The 19,371-nt window shown below is 35.4% G+C and overlaps 1 protein-coding gene across 3 annotated transcripts; it reads right to left on the bottom strand.

Moving 5' to 3' along the window:
• Positions 1 to 809: 809 nt before the first annotated feature.
• LOC128245000 (transport and Golgi organization protein 6 homolog) lies at positions 810 to 18,489 on the bottom strand. Of its 3 annotated transcripts, none has more exons than XM_052963184.1 (17): positions 18,383 to 18,489; positions 15,592 to 15,685; positions 13,643 to 14,550; positions 12,803 to 12,947; positions 11,874 to 11,986; positions 11,479 to 11,635; positions 11,137 to 11,213; positions 9,850 to 9,962; positions 7,541 to 7,735; positions 7,203 to 7,311; positions 6,326 to 6,553; positions 5,990 to 6,115; positions 5,569 to 5,757; positions 4,076 to 4,730; positions 3,657 to 3,808; positions 1,777 to 1,887; positions 810 to 1,456 (listed from the first exon to the last, which is right to left on the bottom strand). In XM_052963184.1, the coding sequence occupies exons 1-17, from the start codon at positions 18,386 to 18,388 to the stop codon at positions 1,274 to 1,276; spliced, it is 3,561 nt and encodes a 1,186-aa protein (XP_052819144.1). In that variant the 5' UTR covers positions 18,389 to 18,489; the 3' UTR covers positions 810 to 1,273. The 3 variants fall into 3 exon arrangements, with proteins under 3 accessions (XP_052819144.1, XP_052819145.1, XP_052819143.1); XM_052963185.1 differs by having other exon boundaries at positions 18,445 to 18,483; XM_052963183.1 differs by lacking the exon at positions 18,383 to 18,489 and adding an exon at positions 16,280 to 16,382.
• Positions 18,490 to 19,371: the final 882 nt, after the last annotated feature.

The raw sequence follows: 19,371 nt of genomic DNA, 5'->3' as shown, positions 1-19,371 counted from the left end.
AGCCAGTCCCCAGACAGATCCTGACTTTTCTCCAGATTAGCCTGAAATTCCCCATTTTCAGAAAAAATGGCAACAAAAAGCAAACAAACAAACAAATCGAATCATTTCAATTCCTGTAAACAATGAGCAATTAGATTGGCCAAGATCTAAATTCCCATGTCCTTTATATTATCACAGCGATTTTAGCAAAATTGTACAGCTAAAAGCTGCACTCTCACAGATTGAACGTTTTGACAACTTTTTTATTTTTTGTCTTGGAACCAGCCAATTTATATGAAAATGCATGGGCACCAGTGATATGAGACTGGTGACAAAATAATCAGATCGCAGATTTTCATAGTTTAGTTCAAAAATTGATGTTTTATGCATTTTTCTTAAACCGTTAGTAACACGTTTAGTCATAAAACGTCAATTTCCGATGGAAATATGAAAATCTGCGATCTGATCTGTTATCAGCAGTAGTTTGCAGATATTTTTACGTAAAATTGGCTCATTCCAAGACAAAAAATAAAAAAAGTTGCCAAAACAGCAAGTCTGTGCTAGTGCAGCTGTAAATGGCAGCCAAGACAACACAGTGGTGTAAAGGCTGATTTCTTAAACCCTTAAGTGTCATGATCATTTAACAAAAATAATTGAAACTTTTTGATGGCACTTGTGTAACAGCAAGTTACTGTAAAATTACGGGGATTGTTTATAGTTCCGTACATTATGTCCCTAATTGACATAGGACGCATGTATAGTGTATTGTCACCAAGTTCACGCTTTTAGCATTAATGGCCAATCGCTGTTAAAACAAGACAAACAAAATTTATGCACAACAACACAGTTGTCGGCAATAGGTTTATTATTATATTCATGCAACAAAAACATTGATTATTTGACTACCAATTTTCACATTCGAATACCAAATATTTAATCGATTCAATTCCATTGTAGTGCTTGTATCTTCTAAATAAAGATAATTTACTCAGTAAGTTTGCCATAATTTTCATACATAATCTTCCAAACACAGTCACACAAGTGTCACTTAAAGGCACAATAGAATAACAGCCCAATTCCAGACAAACCAAATTCAGATCTGACCAAGGATGAGAGGGTCGGGGACATGTTTGAACAAAGATATTGCAGTCCATTGAGGTTCTGTTAGTCATAGATGTGATACTCAGAGTACAAGCTTCAACAAAGCAGATTGCCGAAACAGGGGCATAAATATTGCGTACAATAAAAACAGCAAACCACTCATATTGAGTATGGATATGTTTCTACAATTGTCTCAGTCAAAGTCCAGGACACGGATACGTTTTTCTAGTTTCTGCTCTGGAAACAGGTTTGCCCTCATGATGTCGTCAAGCACATTGAGTGCCAGTTGCACATGCAGTTTGACACCCTCGTCTTTCTCCACAAGTATAACATGCTTCAAGAGTCGATACAGGTCCCGTATGACAGTCTCCAACACCTGTGGAAATAAGTGACAATCAAATATAATCATGGTTCGGCATGGTATAAATCGTCCAGACTGGCAAATTCTGTTTTTAAAAGCCCTGCTAATCACAGTCATCAAGAAATTGCACTGACCTTGAGCGGTCACAATAAAACTAAATATTGAAAACTCAAAACAGGACAATTAAACTGAAAATATGTCCAGTAAAAAATGTCATACAAGGCGTATTTCTTGTTAAATAGTCCATAAAAATGAATATGCATAACAAAAGCAATGTAACCTGGAGAAATATATATGCTAAGAACTGCACAAATTATGCCAATATGTAAGCTTACCTTGAAGACATCGTTTCCAAGCCCCTGCAGCAGCAAGAACAAGACCTGGGCTGCAGCCTTTCTAACCATCGCGTTGCTGTGTCCCAGAGTGCTGCTACAGCATTCCAACACCTGCCGATGTAAAAAACATGTAAAAACATGGCCATTTTTATTCCCTCAATATACATATATACTCCTCACTCTAGTGTAATGAAATTAAACACATTCAAGATGCTTCTCAAGTAGAAAATCCATTTACTGCAATATGAGTTCATTTATTTTTTTATTTTAAGGAACAAAAAAAACCAATAAGATTATTTCTACAAATGAATGTGTTCTACGCTATTTTTTAATACTTCTTTTATTCTCAGGTCTTATTCTGTAGCAGGAGGTTTTTGTCAACTCTACAATCACATAATACAAGATTATGTTACTATTCTCAGTGATTTTTTTTATAATTGCAAGTTTGGCCATTGATTTTGAGACAAAATAATAGTGCCAGGGAGCAAAATTAATGCCAACTGTCATTTTTGTTGAGTCTTTTTTCAGACAAATAAGGGGCATGACTCAGCAATTATTTGAAGCCAGAGTTATGGGTATTGATTAACATGTGTGTATTTTGCGCAAGTGTTTTTTGAGTTATGAATAAGATAAAAAAAAATGCATGCTGATAACAACACCAAGGTTACCCCGATTCCCTACCTCATGAATGAATACCCTGATTCCCTACCTCATGAATGACTACCCTGATTCCCTACTCATGAATGACTACCCCAATTCTCTACCTCATGAATGACTACCCCGATTCCCTACCTCATGAATGACTACCCTGATTCCCTACCTCATGAATGACTACCCCAATTCCCTACCACATGAATGTCTACCCCGATTCCCTACCTCATAAATGAATACCCTGATTCCCTACCGCATGAATAACACCCTGATTCCCGATCGCAAGAATGACTACCATGATCTCCCACCTCATGAATGACTTGATTCCCTTCCTCATAAATGACTAACCTGATTCCCTGCCGCATAATGATTACTATTCCCTAACTCATTAATGACTACCCTGATTTCCAAACTCATAAATGATGTTTCCTGATTCCCTACTTCATGAATGACATTTCCCGATTCCCTACTTCATGAATGACATTTCCTGATTCCCTACCTCATGAATGACATTTCCCGATTCCCTACTTCATGAATGACATTTTCCGATTCCCTACCTCATGAATGAGTACCCTGATTCCCTACCTCATGAATGACATTTCCTGATTCCCTACCTCATGAATGACATTTCCTGATTTCCTACTTCATGAATGACATTTCCTGATTCCCTACTTCATGAATGACATTTCCCGATTCCCTACTTCTAGAATGAGTACCCTGATTACCTACCTCATGAATGACATTTCCTGATTCCCTACGTCATGAATGAATACCCTGATTCCCTACCTCATGAATGACTACCCTGATTCCCTATCTCATGAATGACATTTCCCAATTCCCTACTTAATGAATGAGTACCCGATTCCCTACCTCATGAATGAGTACCCCAATTCCCTACCTCATGAATGACTACCCTGAGGCCCTACCTCCGGAATGACTACCCGGAGTCCCTACCTCATGAATGGCACCCTGATACCCGACCACAAGAATGACTACCATGATCCCCCACCTCATGAATGACTACCATGATCCCCCACCTCATGAATGACTTGATTCCCTTCCTCATAAATTACTAACCTGATTCCCTGCCGCATAAATGACTACCATTCCCTACCTCATGAATGACTACCCTGATTTTCTAACTCATGAATGATGTTTTTTGATATTCTACTTCATGAATGACATTTCCCGATTCCCTACTTCATGGATGACATTTCTTGATTCCCTACCTCATGAATGACATTTCCGAGTGAGAAATGCAGGTGTTTACACAGTTCTCCAAGACTCGACAAGCAGCTGGCTTGAACCAAAGGATCATCGTCGTGCACACCTACCATGACGCTGCGTAATATCACATCTCGGTAAGCTGGTATCATGTCACCTGAAGTACACAGAAGTAACAAAAACTGTTTAGTTAGTGATCTTTGGTATTAAACAACAAGTAATAAAGAATGCTGTGTGACTGTGTTATTTCCATGCAAAAATGTGCATGTTACATACTAGTCATCAAGAGAGAATAGGATTAACAAATAAAACCTTGAAAAGCATAATGAATACAAAGACACAATTTTCTATATGAAATAGGAAGAATCAGAAGCAATAAATAAAGTTACTGCAGGAGTCATGAACAGCAAGCTGTCATAGCTACCTAATGATCTTGAAGCCTTCACAAGTATTTCTCCAAGTTTCATCATGAGCTCTGGTGACCTTTGACCTTCCACAAGGTTATTTCCAAGGTTACTCATCAGGTGACACACCCTCGGAACAGAGGTTTCTGGGAATACATCACACATGACTGACAATCCATTCACAGCTGACAGATATATATAGGAGTCCCCGTGATCCAAATTTTCCTCAAATATTTTCATTATGGCCGCCGACCTTGATTCCACAGCTTTCTGTCTTTCTTGCACAAGATGTGTTAATCGTATCAAACCATGACCTCTTACTGGTATTAAGGGGTCACATAGTTCCTTAAATGCTAACTCAAGTTCAGCATCTTCAGGAATAGATATTTCTTCCTTATAAGCTTCAGCTGAGTCTTTAGTGTCAGCTCCATTATCATCCATTCTTTGTTCCTTTCCCGCTTTTTCAACATTATTTTCAACACTAGTTTTCCCTGATGCTTCTGCCCTATGGTCTGAATGTTCAGATATTATGGTATCTTGGCACTTTGAACACACTGTTTCTTCTGTGTTGGATCCTGTATCTTCATTGTTAATGGAGGTTGTCTCCGATGATACATCTTGAAGAACTTCTATGTACGCTGCCTTGGAATTCACTTTCTTTTTTTCTTCTTTTACCTAAAAAAATCATATTTACATTGTAATAGCAGTCTACTAAAATGATTAAATTAATTACTATATTCAAAGTTCAAAAACGCTCCCGAGTGAACACCAACCCTTGTCTGGCACCAATATCACGAAAATACTTAAGTCAAATCTCAGCCTCAATCTCAACTCATTTTACCAAATTAAACATAATAGTATTATTCAAAATCTTGTATGGAATTACTCCTTTTAAATTTCCATTTTCTCATATTGATTATGTTGATACCAGTACAACAATTTGGTCAATATTATATAGAAAACTAATTTGAGGGAAAAAATTGCACTTGATTCCAATTCATTATTTTTGGTTATTACTCACGACATTTTGTGCTCTAGAAATATTTATTATCAGAATATTGAGCAATGATGTTTATCAACATAATGCATACAAGAATGTGCTTTTAAAAATAGTAAAACATCAGTTATTTTGAATTATTTTGTGCTGTAATGTGAAAATAAGATTTGAGCTTAAGATTGAAGATTTACTTATAAAGGGCATAGCTTAAAAATCAAAGAAGCCCGTGTTATGGGCCTTGCTATACACGTGCATATTGTCTATGGCAACACATTTTCCTGAAGTTTCATTTGTATAAATTAAAAGATTTAGAGTTATGACCAAGGTGTTAGTTTTTGCAAGCCCATGAAAATAAAATACCCTTGCTTTGACAATACCTCAACTTTAATTCTTCCAAAATACTGATGTTTTAAAATTTCAACTCAACACAAGTTATAAGAATTCATTGTGTTTATACACAATATTGTCTAATGCATCAAATTTAGTACATAGGTTTGCTTATATTGAAACTCATACCTTTTCTGAAATATCTGAGAAGTTGCCTCCTTTCTTTTGCCCGAGTTCTGACCAGACGGCACCATGCGTTGCTATGGCAATTCTTATGTCATTTGCCATATCCTGTACAGAGGTTTCTGGGTGATTTGCACCGATGTCTTGAAGCAGGGGGAGCAACTCTTGCATTGACTGCCGGTCAGTATCGGTGAGCTAAAATTGACGCATAAATATAGATAATTAAAAATTAGAATAAATTCAAAGATTTTACAATTAAGTATGTGACTTTTTATATAAAATATAAATAAAGTAGTACATATGAACTAAATGCAATTACTTTTTTATCCTGAAGTTACCAGTTGCTCACATCCAAACACTAGGGCATTGCATTTACAAGTAAAAAGAAAATTATGATAAAATATACTAAATCTAAGTTTTACTGTACCTGGAATGCCCCTGTCATTAGAGCAGTAAGTAGTCCCATCGCCATGGTGATAGTTTCACCTTCAAATATCCCAGTCTGCATGTCGTCTGTATTCCTACACAGCTCAACTGCACGTAACAGGGTTGCCTGGAAACACATGAGTGCTTTTTGTACAGAAATATCAAACTAACAGAGACATCCAGCTCAAATCTAAAAGAAATTGGTTTATCTTTATAGAGAATAGTGGAGTTACCACATAAAGATAATTAACCATTCCATGATAGTCAAAGATTATTGAAAGATGAAGAAAGCTTAAAATGCTAAAAATAAGAATTCAGCAATATTTTCAACTATTACCTTTACAAACTTAAGGGTCTGTTGTGCATTTTGGATACATTCAGGGCCAAGAACCTCACATGCAGACGCCAGCACGTTCATGACTGCAAGCTTCTTGTGAAACTGATCATTTACGGACTTGTTTCGCTGTTCAATGTCAAGAAGAACTTGGCCATCACACATGCGAGAAGCTTGTTTAGTTGCTTCATCTGGCTCGCTCACTTCCGATTGGATAATGCTTGTCAGCTCCTGAAAAACAGTATATGAGTATGATATATATAAAAAATCAACAGTACTAACGCCATGCATACATGACTTAAATTCCATGAATCTGATGTGTTGCCAGTCGGAAGCACCAATCATTTTGACATTTCGAGGTCTATAACTCATGAGTGACAATGGCTATTTGACTTATAAGTTGAGATTTTATGACAATAAGCATTTCTGCCAAGTTTTTTAAAGATTGGAGAAGAATTCAAGAAATGTCTTATTCTAACTTAAGGTGTGACACTGTGGACGATGCCGCCACCAGAAAACATGATCCCTATGTTTCTGCCAGGCAACAAAGGGGACACAATAATGACATCTTTGCATCTTAACAAGTATCAGTTAGGCTAACTGTGTGTGAGCTGTCTAGTTTTTGAAAGCTTAATTCATTTCTGAAGGCCATAAGTCAACAAAATGGACACAGATACTATAATAAAAAAAATCATGTTCTTTACTGTATAGCCATAGGTTATACACCACCACACGCTACATGTAGTAGGAATATGAAAAATTCCCTAAACCTTTGCTGCAGTGTAGTCATGACTTACACACAACCATACAGCGTGAGAAGATGAAGAATTTGACCTCCGCCTAACTGTACATCTATAAGCTACACACCACCAAACAGTACCTGCAGTAAGAATACCAGAAATTCCCCAGCCACACCCGTCTGTTCCAGGTTCTTCAGCAGACTGACTACACACTGAACAGGGGCATCTTCATCCAAGGCCTCTGCCTCACTTTAAAATAAGAGGTTGCACAAAAACAATCTTGATAACAAGAAATACAAAATTTCAAGCCCAAGATTCAAATGAATATCTGAAATAATTTTTATGCTCTTTTTTATGACAATGACAATGCAATGGCTATGACTTTCAGTCAGCGAAATTTGTTTACATTCCAATGTAAATTGCATAAGTACTTTCTTTTTAAACAATGATGAGCGTATTTCTTATCCATTTTCCTTACCTCTCATTTTCTTTCACCTCCACATTCACATTGCCTTCATCAGAATGGGTAAACATAAGATCAGGATGCATTCTGGGAAAGCTAGCCTCTGTCTCAGGAGTAGCAAGGTTAAAGGTCATCAGCTTGAGGCAGGTCAAGGCCACTTCAAGGTCAGAGTGCTTCAGAAATGTGGTGATAAGTTCCTGACACACACTTCTGTTAAACAAACAAGAGCTATCACAGAGACAGCGCGCTCGACTATTCCGCCACTTTTCAATGTAAGGATTGAAAAGTTTTGGCGAAACATGCATGGATCACTGTTAGATTAGATTTCAATGCAATATATGGTGTGCTGGGATATAAACATAAATGTTGTTCCATGCAAAATATTAACGAGAATTTCTAAGTCTAATAATAAAGGGCCATTATTTGCAAAATACAGTTATCTAACTTGGTTATTCAATTAGGTTGGGTGGTTGAATACCATTGTATAAAGTCTCAATGCAATACATCAAATAGTTGCTGAGATATTATCCTATGTGTGCTAACATGCAAGACCTTAACCAGAATTTCTAAGTCGCATAATAAAGGGGCAAAAATTATATATTATAAAAGATAGGGTTATCTTACTTGATTAAATAAGAAGGTTAAATAGATGGGAGCCTGTGTGTGAAGTTTCAATGCAATACATGATGTATTCGCTGAGGTATTGACTTAAAAGTGGTTACATGCAAAACCTTAACCAGAATTTCTATGTCGAATAAAAAAGGGGACATTATTTTAATTTAATGCAAACTGGAGTTATCTTACTTGGTTATTTAAGTAGATGGTTGAGTACCATTGTATAAAGTCTCAATGCAATCCATCAAGTAATTGCTGAGATATTAACCTATGTGTGCTTACATGCAAAACCGTAACCAGAATTTCTAAGTCAAATAATAAAGGCCCATAATTTGCATTATATCCAAAAAAGTGTTATCTGGGAATACATATCTAATGTTTCAATACATGATATATTTGCTGAGATATTGACTTAAATGTGGTTACATGCAAAACCTTAACCAGAATTTTTAAGTCGAATAATAAAGGGCAATTATTTTGCATTAAATGCAAACTAGAGCTATCTTACTTGGTTATTTAAGTAGATGGTTGAGTACCATTGTATAAAGTCTCAATGCAATACCTCAAGTAGTTGCTGAGATTTTAACCTATGTGTGCGTACACGCAAAACCTTAACCAGAATTTCTAAGTCGAATAATAAAGGGCAATTATTAGCATTAAATGCAAACTAGAGTAAGCTAACTTGGTTAATTTAGTAGGTTGGATGGTTGAGTACCATTGTATCAAGTATCAATGCAATACCTCAAGTAGTTGCTGAGATATTAACCTATGTGTGCTTACACGCAAAACCTTAACCAGAATTTCTAAGTCGAATAATAAAGGGCAATTATTAGCATTAAATGCAAACTAGAGTTAGCTAACTTGGTTAATTTATTAGGTTGGATGGTTGAGTACCATTGAATCAAGTATCAATGCAATACCTCAAGTAGTTGCTGAGATATTAACCTATGTGTGCTTACACGCAAAACCTTAACCAGAATTTCTAAGTCGAATAATAAAGGCCTATTATTTGCATTATATTCTAATAATTGTTATCTAACTTCATTAATTTAGTATGTAAGATAGTTGGGAATACATATCCAAAGTTTCAATGCAATAACTGATGTATTTACTGAGATAATGACTTAAAGGTGCTTACATGCAAAACCTTAACCAAGGTGTGACGCCAACGCCGAGGCCGACGCCACCGTTGACGCCGACGCCAGGGTGAGTAGTATAGCTCTCCTTATTCTTCGAATAGTCAAGCTAAAAAGGGTCTAAACTTTGTTATCCTGATTGACCAAAGAGCATTAACTGAGAAAATGTCTTTATAGCCAGGGTTTTTAGCAATTTTTATAGCCAATATTTTTAGTCCAAAATTTAATGTTGATTAAAATTTCAAAATCAGAAATTTTGTTTTCTTTTGTGTTAAAAAAAATCTGCTTAAAAAATTGTGGTTTATTGTTGTTGAAGAAGTAACCACAAATAAATGGTTAAAGAGTATATTTTATGAGTATTTCAAGCTGCGTTAGTGTTCATCAAATAATCTAAATTTTGTTAAAAATAAGATGAAATTTCCAAAATTTCAAGGGTAAATACCCTGAAAGCAAGAATGGTATGGGTCTAAAATAAACCATGATTTCTAAACGAAAAACATGCATGTTTTCATTTTCCTGATCATGCCATTTTTGTTTTGCTTTAACTCATAGATAAATCAAAACTAAACTAACTTGAGAGTGTTGACTGCCGTCCAGGAAAATGTCAACAAACTGTAGATGACCAGGATGACTGGCTGGAGACTGACCACAAGGCCTGGACACTCAACACTGACCACAGCAAACACCTGAGGGAATAGACATGTACTATATGTTTATGACCAGAACAAATGGCCTGGAATGACCACAAGGCCTGGACACTACACACTGCACTTCAATTTGAAAAGCTGTACAATTTTATGTGACATGCATTTTTATTGTAATGTTATTGAAGTGCTTTCTTTATCCTTTAATTGTAAATCATACTTAATGTTTTATTCATGTAAATGTGCTATCTTTATGTTCAGCGCTGTGTTCATATTTTCGTGCTATGTTTATATGGTACTCATTGTAGGGAATATGCTTGTTTAATATTTTGTATAGATGTGTTTACCGGGGTATATTATAAATTCTATTTTTAATGTGTAAAAAATTAAGAAAAAATCATATGGTATTGTCAAAGTATCGCATGTGTGATGTTGTGAACAGTATGGTGTGGATATGGAAAATATGTCCTATAAATACTCTTCTGTAGTGGAGATAATGTAGGAAAATAACAAACAAGGTAAACATGACCTTGTTTAACGTATCAAAGAAAAATATACATTCAGTAAGCAATCATGCTTGGCTCATTATTGGCTCAAAGTTTTTGGCGGGTAACTGGCATATTGAGCCAACAGGTTCTGACTGTATATTGTATAAATCACTGAAACACGCAATAGACATGTGCAAGTTATAGGTGGTTGTCCGGTTTGCGCGAAGTTAGCACACTCGCTTCTCACCAAGGCGACCCTGGTTCGCTTCCCGGCCTGGGCGCATGTGAGTTTGGTTAGTGGTCACCAAGCTGGTCAAGTGGGTTTCCTCCGGGTACTCTGGTTTCCCCCACAACACAAGACCACACTCTCGCGCAACATTGTGCCAAAGAGAGTGATAAATATAAGTTGCAATAGCTTGTTTCACAATGGTTGTAAAATTAAATAAGTTTAAACTAAGTTATTACAGTTTTTATTTCGGTTCTCAACTGTAATCAGGTGTGAAATGATATCGTTTGCCAACTTTGACACTCAGGTTTAATTTTTTATTGGTACTTTTTTACATATTCTTTCTCTACTCATAAAATCTTCCAAATTTTTCAAAAATAAATATGGAGCCACAGGCATCCTTAACACACATAACTGTACATTAAATACCTTTAACAAGTTCAAAATCCCGTGAAACACTGATTTCAGAATCCAAATTACAACTGTAAGAAATAATCTGTACCTTGTGGCAATCCTCGATACACTGGCAGAGCTCTTTGTCTACAATGACCACACAACCAGGAGGTTTGTCTAACATAGCTGAAAATGAATATAACTATCAGAATATGTTTTGATGTGATGCCAAGCACATTTAAATATCAGCACAATTGGTATAAAACAATGAAACCAAATAGGCACAAATTCAAGTTTCATCCAGAATAGGTCCCATAATTTGTTATCGCATAAACATCACCATTCTGGTTGTTTGACTGACCACTCTTCCGGCGAACTAACAAACTAACCCTTGCAAAGCTCTAGTTCTATATGAATGCCCCATTTTTTCAACGGGAGCACATTTATTTACCTTGTGTACACCTGACAAGCGGCCACATTAGAGGCTGAAGAAGGTGGCTGGAGGTCAGGTCGGGGTCACGGCCCCACATTTGGATGATCGTGCTGCAGGCAACACGCTGAAACTGCTTGCGCACTTCAACATCAGGGATGTGTAAAAGTTCCAAAACCTGCCAACAAAATCATTGTATCTATTCAACATTTGCATTAATTAAATAAATACATGTCAATTATATTCCTCTATACATACATTTGCAGAGAAAATACATGCTTAATATTTTGTAGCAGCATGCTGACAACCTTTTTTGCAAAGTAACTTCACTTCAAACACAAAAGACACTCAATAATAGTATGGTAACAGACTTAGATCCATGCTACAAAAATGTCCAACCATTAGTTCAAACAAACCTGAGGTGCGACGATGCTGTAGTACTGGTCACGTGACTGGGAAGTCAAAGGGCAGCAGGCAATCACCTTTGCAACAGCTTCACACTTCCTCCAATCAGCACTCTCTGTTAGGCCTGATAGAGATCGTCACTAAATCAAATCTTAACTCTTTATCTGTTTTAAGAGCTCTAGATAAGGCTTAAGGTAAAAAAAAAAAATCATCACCAGACTTACTGTATGTTTGTTATTCCCTAAATTCTCTGTGTGGATCAAACTCACAACCTCTAAACATTTATCCAGGGGATGCTTTTTTTTCGAATTGATTGCTTTGAGCACTAATTGTTGGTCGTCCGCATCAAGTTTATGTTCCATTTGAACGATCAAAAGAAGCAAAACACGTTTTGATGATAACACTAGGAAAGTAAGCACTGCATAGCAAATGGCTACACTGCACTTTCACCTGTGCTTGATATGCCTAGGATTCAAAAATATACTTTCACTAAATTCTTTTAATAAGGTTTAAAGGTTTGAAATGCATTTAATGGTGTTAAGCATTCATTTACAAATTCATGAGTATTGGGGATGCACACAATTTGAAACAAAGCAGTTGTTTTTTAAACATCAATGAGACACAAAAACTCAAATTATTGTAGCTTTTAGTTTTGTTTGTTAAGCTTAATATGTTATTCTTATTATTTGAGTATGGTGTCTTGTATGATGAGTGTCTTGTTTAATGAGGAATGCATGTAAAAGAGCATAAAAAATGGTTGTTTGAATATTAGAAGAGACTGTTTCAAAGCTTTTGTATGACAAAACGTCTTGGAAAATTCAAAGAGTCTGTATGTGAAGTATCAGTTATAGGTTTTGTTCCCAAACTCTTCAAAATTCAGTTCATCACACAATTACGAGTATACATTGATGTTTTGAACATCCTATGACCAACTGCTTACCGGTCCCAGCCCCTGGGGCATCTAGCAAACCCCTAAGGACACTCTGTACCCCCTGGGGTCTCATCACAATGGCAGTCAGGTGTCGCCCACATTCTCGTCTCAACCAAACTGGGGCCACACCCATAGTAGGCTTATTGATCACATTCTGAAAATGATAGTACATCCAACTTACTATTTTTTTTGTTACTTTGGACTGAAATTTTATTTATAGAGAGGACATAATATTATATCCTTATCTGTATCTGATGTTGTTATTGCCAAATATATTCTTGATTATGTACATAACTGAATGTCAAACAATTTCAAAAAGGACTTCAGTGTTTTTGCTGACCAATTTTGGAAAGAAATTCAGCCCAATTTTCAATGCTGGAAGATTCACTTTTTTCCCAAATGTGAACATATTATGACCCTATTCATGGATTGGACCCAAAACCATTTTTGTAAGGTGTATTTATAAATAAACAAAAACACATTCTTTCATCTTTACTGTCTATTTCTTAAAGCATTCTTGTGCATTTCTAAGCAAAATGGTATTTTCAGTTTGTTAAAATGATACATTTTTCCCAATCAGAAAGGCCCCATTCTAAAAATGGTGAAAAAAAACACTGGACTGATACATGTTCAGTATAAACACTTGCTCACATACCTACTCTTCACATACTTTAACATTATGATGCTATGTAATCAATGGAATTGCAGGACTTGGTCGATGCCTTATAGTATTCATAAGTCTAAATAAAAAGTATGCAGGTAAGGGAGTATTTTAAGTAGATATAAATTTGAAATATCAATAGGTAGTTTTTTTCACACTAGTAATAAGATTATAAGTACAACTCTCACCTTTGGTTTTGGTCCACCCTGCAGCATCAACAAAGTCTTGACAAGTAACGGGGGATAGACCTTCTTCATTAGCTCATTGATGGTCGTCTTGCAATAAACATAATCAACATCATAGTCCTTAACATCCTGGGAAGCCAGGTTAGACTCTTTTGAGCATGAGTCATTGTTATCAACCCTGCTGGTTTCATGTTTTGCGTCCATTTCAGTTTGTTTTTTAACAAAGTCTACCACAGTCGCTGGATTCATGTTTTGAAAGGACTGATGTCCACTCGTTTCGCCAGGTTTGTTTGTACACTTTTGTAATCTCTTATATTTCAAGAACCCAAAATAATTCAGTTGCATCAATCCTGCCAATAAATCTGCTAGATGCTGGGTCAAGATGAGAGTACTCAGAGCTGGATTAACCACACACTCACTCAAGACTTTAATGCACTGGAACAGGCGAAGTTCTTTCATATCCTGGGAGACATTATCACAAGATTCCGAATATTTGACAAGTTTGCTAAAGCCCGATCTTAGTTCTAAAGGGACACCAACACCCAATTCTAAGTTTGGACAAATTCCGAGACATACAACAAATTGAACAGAAGTTGAGACTAGTTTTTGGTCTTGAAAACTCAATGTGTCTGGTGACATTTCCGGTAATGCTGACTTTTTTTCTCTTTCTTCTGTCTTATTTTCAAACTCTGAAATACTTTCAGTGATTGATAAATTGAGTAAATGAAGGCATTTCAGACAATGTTGAACAAAACTCCACGTAGAAGGTCCATCTAATGATATTTCAACAGAAGAATCCTTTTCCCAAGCAGAGTTCAAACTCTGTAGTTCCGGGTTTGTAGTAAGGGCCATGTTGAAAGCTTCAATATTTGTTGACAGCATGGAGTGTAGACTCAGTGGTTGTGTGAGATCTGAAATTGATCAGTTCGACAGGAATTAATTTGGTATTCGTTAAAATTTAATACAAAATTTGATAAAACTGGTTTAAGGGATAAATATTCCGTAACGAGTTAAGAATTGGCAACAATTGTCAGATTTTTTTATCGCATGACATGTTTGTCGCTGAGGTTTTAACTCTATTTATTTTTCAGTAAAATGTTTAATGATAAATTTGTAGGGTGAAATGATGTAATGTCCAATTATATAAGACTAATGTTATATAAGAAAATATGTAATGGTTGTATTACACTTAAACAAGCAACGTCAAGTGATTAAATGTAATTTAGGGGTCTGAGTTAACTTACAGATAACTGCTGGCATTGCTGCCAGCATTGTTTGAGTTTATGTTAATACTTGCAAAATTCTAGTAAAGATTCACAGTTCACATGAGTTTTATTTTCTCTAAAATTCCCATTTAATCACACTAAAAGTCTATGAATTCAAAATCTAAGAACTTTATAGGTAGAATACAGTGTTATAGAGGTTACATACATGATAATTTTATATCTCATTAAAACGACTTACGTTTTTCTTTAAATGACTTGGTAACTTATAACAATGAAAGAAAATCTCAGTATCTTGATAAAAAGGCTTAGTATCTGGTTTAAACAAAATTACACAAATTGTTTGAACGAGATAAAAAAAACATGTCTTGTTAATAAGAAATGCTAGGTATTAAAGAGATACTTAGTCATTGTAAGAAGTTACTAAGATGTTTTAACAAGTTATACTAAGTTGTTTTAACGAGATATGTAAGCGGCTTAAATGAAATACATAAATTGTTTTAATGAGTTACTACTGTGTTTATATGTACGTCTTATAAACGAGATACTAAGTTGCTTAACGAGACACATAAAGGTTTTTTTAAGAGAAAAGATGATAACATGTATGTCACCTCTATTGCACCGTAGTATAGTCACTATACAGTAGCAACTCAAATTTAATTATCATAGCATTATAAATACAGTTACTTCAGTATTACCCATAAAAATATTTTCAAACAATTTAGTCACCTGTTGGCTTGGAGGCCTGTGCAGTGAGGTTCTGCAGGGCTGACAGCACGGAGCTTGGTGGAGGGAAATCAGACGTCATCTTGCTTCCTCGTTTCTAGGATAATAATCAGAATCTTGCAATATCTGGTTCAAAATAGGTGTTTGATTTGTCATCAATGCAACCAGAAATTAAAGTATGAAATCACTACCATGGAAATGGATGCAAAAAATGTCCGCAAAAATACTACAATGTCATGCTTCCTTCTGTAAAAATCTTAAGTTATGTTGAGGTTAAAAGTAAATCACTTAATGCTTGCATAAATCTGCCGTGCTTGAATCATAAAAGGAGAAGTTGAAATCAATTGGGACTGCCATGTGCGTTTTAAAGTTCAGACACAGACAGCTAATTTGAACTTATTTTTAAACTTAATAAAAATAAAAGTTAACACTTTCATGATTTATTTGCCTTATTTATATGGCTTAAATAGCTTTAAACAGTTTAAGGCTTAATTAACAGAATATAGGCTAATATAGTTAATAATAAAGTATGTCGAACAACCGGATAAAACATAGCTTCAATAATGAGCATTCAGGATTTCTTTTATCATTTGGACATTTCTTATGTCTGGAGTCTGCCATAGTCATACTCGTTGACGGTCATTTCGGTGGACAAGGATAAAACAATGATTAAATATCATTAAAAATTTACTGTTTTAAAGCCCCCGAAGTTCAAAGATAATTGATACTTATTTTTAAAATTCATAAATATAATACAATAATATAAGAAGTTTTACTTTGTTTGAGTTACTGTACTGGGCAGTTGCCTAATTCCGGATTTGCCTAAAAAATCGGAAATCGTTAAAAAAGCGTTTCGAAGACCATGATTAATATAGAATGATTACAGTCAACGCAACTGACCTCAATAGCAACAGAAACAACAAAAAGGAGAAGCTATATGAGTATAATCACAAAATAAATACCTCTAAAATATCACTTTTCCTAATGTCAATATTAAGTCACGTGGGCATACATGTGATAACGTCCCGGACGTCCGGGATTGTCCCGGAAATCGTATCTCTGTCACGGAGTCACGGAGGGTGCATGTTTGTCCCGGAAAGTCATAAAAAAAAAAACGAAAAAAAAAATCTCGGAATCGGAATCGATTATCCTATTTTACCAATGTAAGTCAGCTATTTTGCCTGTCCGGGACACTGGTCGTAAAACACAGGACATGTTGACACTAATCCGTTAATTGGTACGTGTGTCGTCGAGGTCATCGTCAATCACCCGATAATTGATCTATCGGCCTATTGTTGTGCTTAACGAGTGGGGGAGGGTTCTTGTATACAAATTCATTGTTTTCATATGGATTTGTTTGGTCTTATGAATGATAGCTTTAAATTGATGAATTGATATTTTTCACACATTTTACCGACAAACGAGCATGAAGGTAAGTTCAAAGAAAGTGACAAAATGAGTAAAAAAACAAAATTAAAACACGGAAAACATCCCATATTCCTTTCAAATTTCAAAGTCGATACATCGTTATACTTTAAACAACTTTAAACAACTTACGCGTCCATAAGGAATTTTAGTGTTTTGACATTTTTTTCCGAACTATCGCGTGTATTTTTACGCCGAAATAAAACTGACGATATGGGGTTTACAGGTGGTTATATAGAATGCTTTAATCACGTGACCATGGTAAGTCACGTGATCGCTTTATACAGCCGATTGTTGACATGTCTCTATCAAAATTATATGCATCTCCAAACGGAAAAAAGCTCATCGACTGGAAAATCTTTTTTATCGTCTGGAAAATATTGTGTGTCATAAATTGCAAACGTTTTAAATTTGATGAAAAAATAAATATTTTGTAACGCATGTTCTCAAAAGCGCGGGAAAACAGGTGCCCGTATAGTTGTTTATTTCCTGTTTTGATGAAACCGAAAGTAGACTGCATATCCTCCTGGTTAGCACTTCATTTAAAGCCTGGGAAAATATCTGGTGGTTTTATTTTTTCAAGAAAATGCAGAAAAAAACAACCATGTCAAGTAAAAAATACGTCTTGGCAGTCAAAATAGGTACATTTTCCCGACGTTAAAAACGACTAAAATAGCCCCAGATATGCTCTAGAATGCACCACATGACGTCATACAGCGCGAGCTTTTTTATTGAGGTTGCGCAGGAGTATCTTTGAATATGAGACCTACTATACGAAGTTTGTGCGTATTATCAATCACAAAATACAAAAATACATACAAAATAAATAAACTGCTGATACCATTGTGTTTGTGTCGTGCAGCATTTGATATGAAAAGAAGCAAAAATGTAGTAGATTTGTACTTTCATAATTTTGCCAATTCAGACAAAACAGTAGTTTGGATAGGCCGAAAATAAACATAAGAATACTTTGGAGACGTATAAAATATATATAGAGGTTAACATGGAATGCATGCTTTTCAATTAAAATGCATTTAAATATTTGTTTATTGACTTAATGATCTTTACTTTGCTCTTTCAAAAAATCCGAATATTTAGGCACTGAATGCATGTTTTCGGATGGCGTTTATGTCCGCATTTCGTACTGAATATTATAATATAACAAATTGTTTTTTTTCTTTTATTCTCTTTCCATTTCGGTTATTTTAGGACACAACATATTTCTGTCAAAATTTCATGCACTTATGTTCAGCAATTCTGACAGTATTTTTAAAAAAACTTGACCCGGAATTAGGCAACTGCCCAGTATACAAAAATTCGTTTACACATACTGACATGAAAATTCAAAACTACGCCCTAAGATTCTTACCAACATGGATTGGAAGGAAGAATATTATTATTTAAAATCTTGTTTAAATTCGTCTTTCTTACGTGTAAAATGTGCTTTCTTGTTAGAGGGTAGGAAACTGAAAGTGGAGAAATTACTAATAAGGGAAGCAACTCCCGCAACAATTTTTAAATTTCCATCATAAGGGGGGATACTGGACTTACCGAAATACAGTACAATTATTTACCGAAAGACGGATTAAATTACCGAAATACGCATGAAAGTTACCGTTATATGACTATACGCATTGTAGCCAAAAATTATAAAAAAAATATTTAGAAATAATGAGTTTATTGACAAAAGAATTTCCCGTTTTTTAGTCAAATAGAGTTATCTCCCGCCGTCAACCGAAATACGGTTTATGGATATGGTAAAACTCAGCGCCGTAGCCACACTGAGGCACACCGAGGCAGCTGCCTCGGTTAAAATTTGGAGAGCAAATACATAAAATAAATAAAAATAACTAATAGAATGAAAACTAATAAGATCGACCTAATTCGTGAAACGACTACAATATGATCATGAAAAATGCCGTAGCACCAGACACTGCGCCAAACCAAGGCACCTTCTTTGCTGTCATTTAGCACTGCCGGTGTAACGTTGTAAAGTGACCCCCATAGAATAATGACCCCCCGGTCATTATTTTATATAAAATAATGACCATTTTCTATAAAATACTGACTCCCCTTATAAAATAATGACCCCCCGATTTTATCTGTAAAATATTGACCCCCCCCCCCCCCACTTAGCCTGTTACTAACATATCTATATCAATTCAAGTCACTGTAGTGTTTCTATGGCTTTTATATTTGTTGTTGTTGTTTTTGCTTCTGGAGCCGCTGCATGTTACTGCTGCAGAAGCTGCTGTGTCTACATCTATTGAAATGAAATATAAAATTGCTTCCATTTGAATTTCATTTAAATTATCATCAATGTAATACAATATACATAAGTCGCTTTAACGTAGCTGT

Source organism: Mya arenaria, chromosome 8 (assembly GCF_026914265.1).
Source record: "Mya arenaria isolate MELC-2E11 chromosome 8, ASM2691426v1".
Lineage (NCBI taxonomy): Eukaryota > Metazoa > Mollusca > Bivalvia > Myida > Myidae > Mya > Mya arenaria.
The sequence above is the reverse complement of the archived record's forward strand: the minus strand, read 5'-3'. Positions and strand labels throughout refer to the sequence as shown.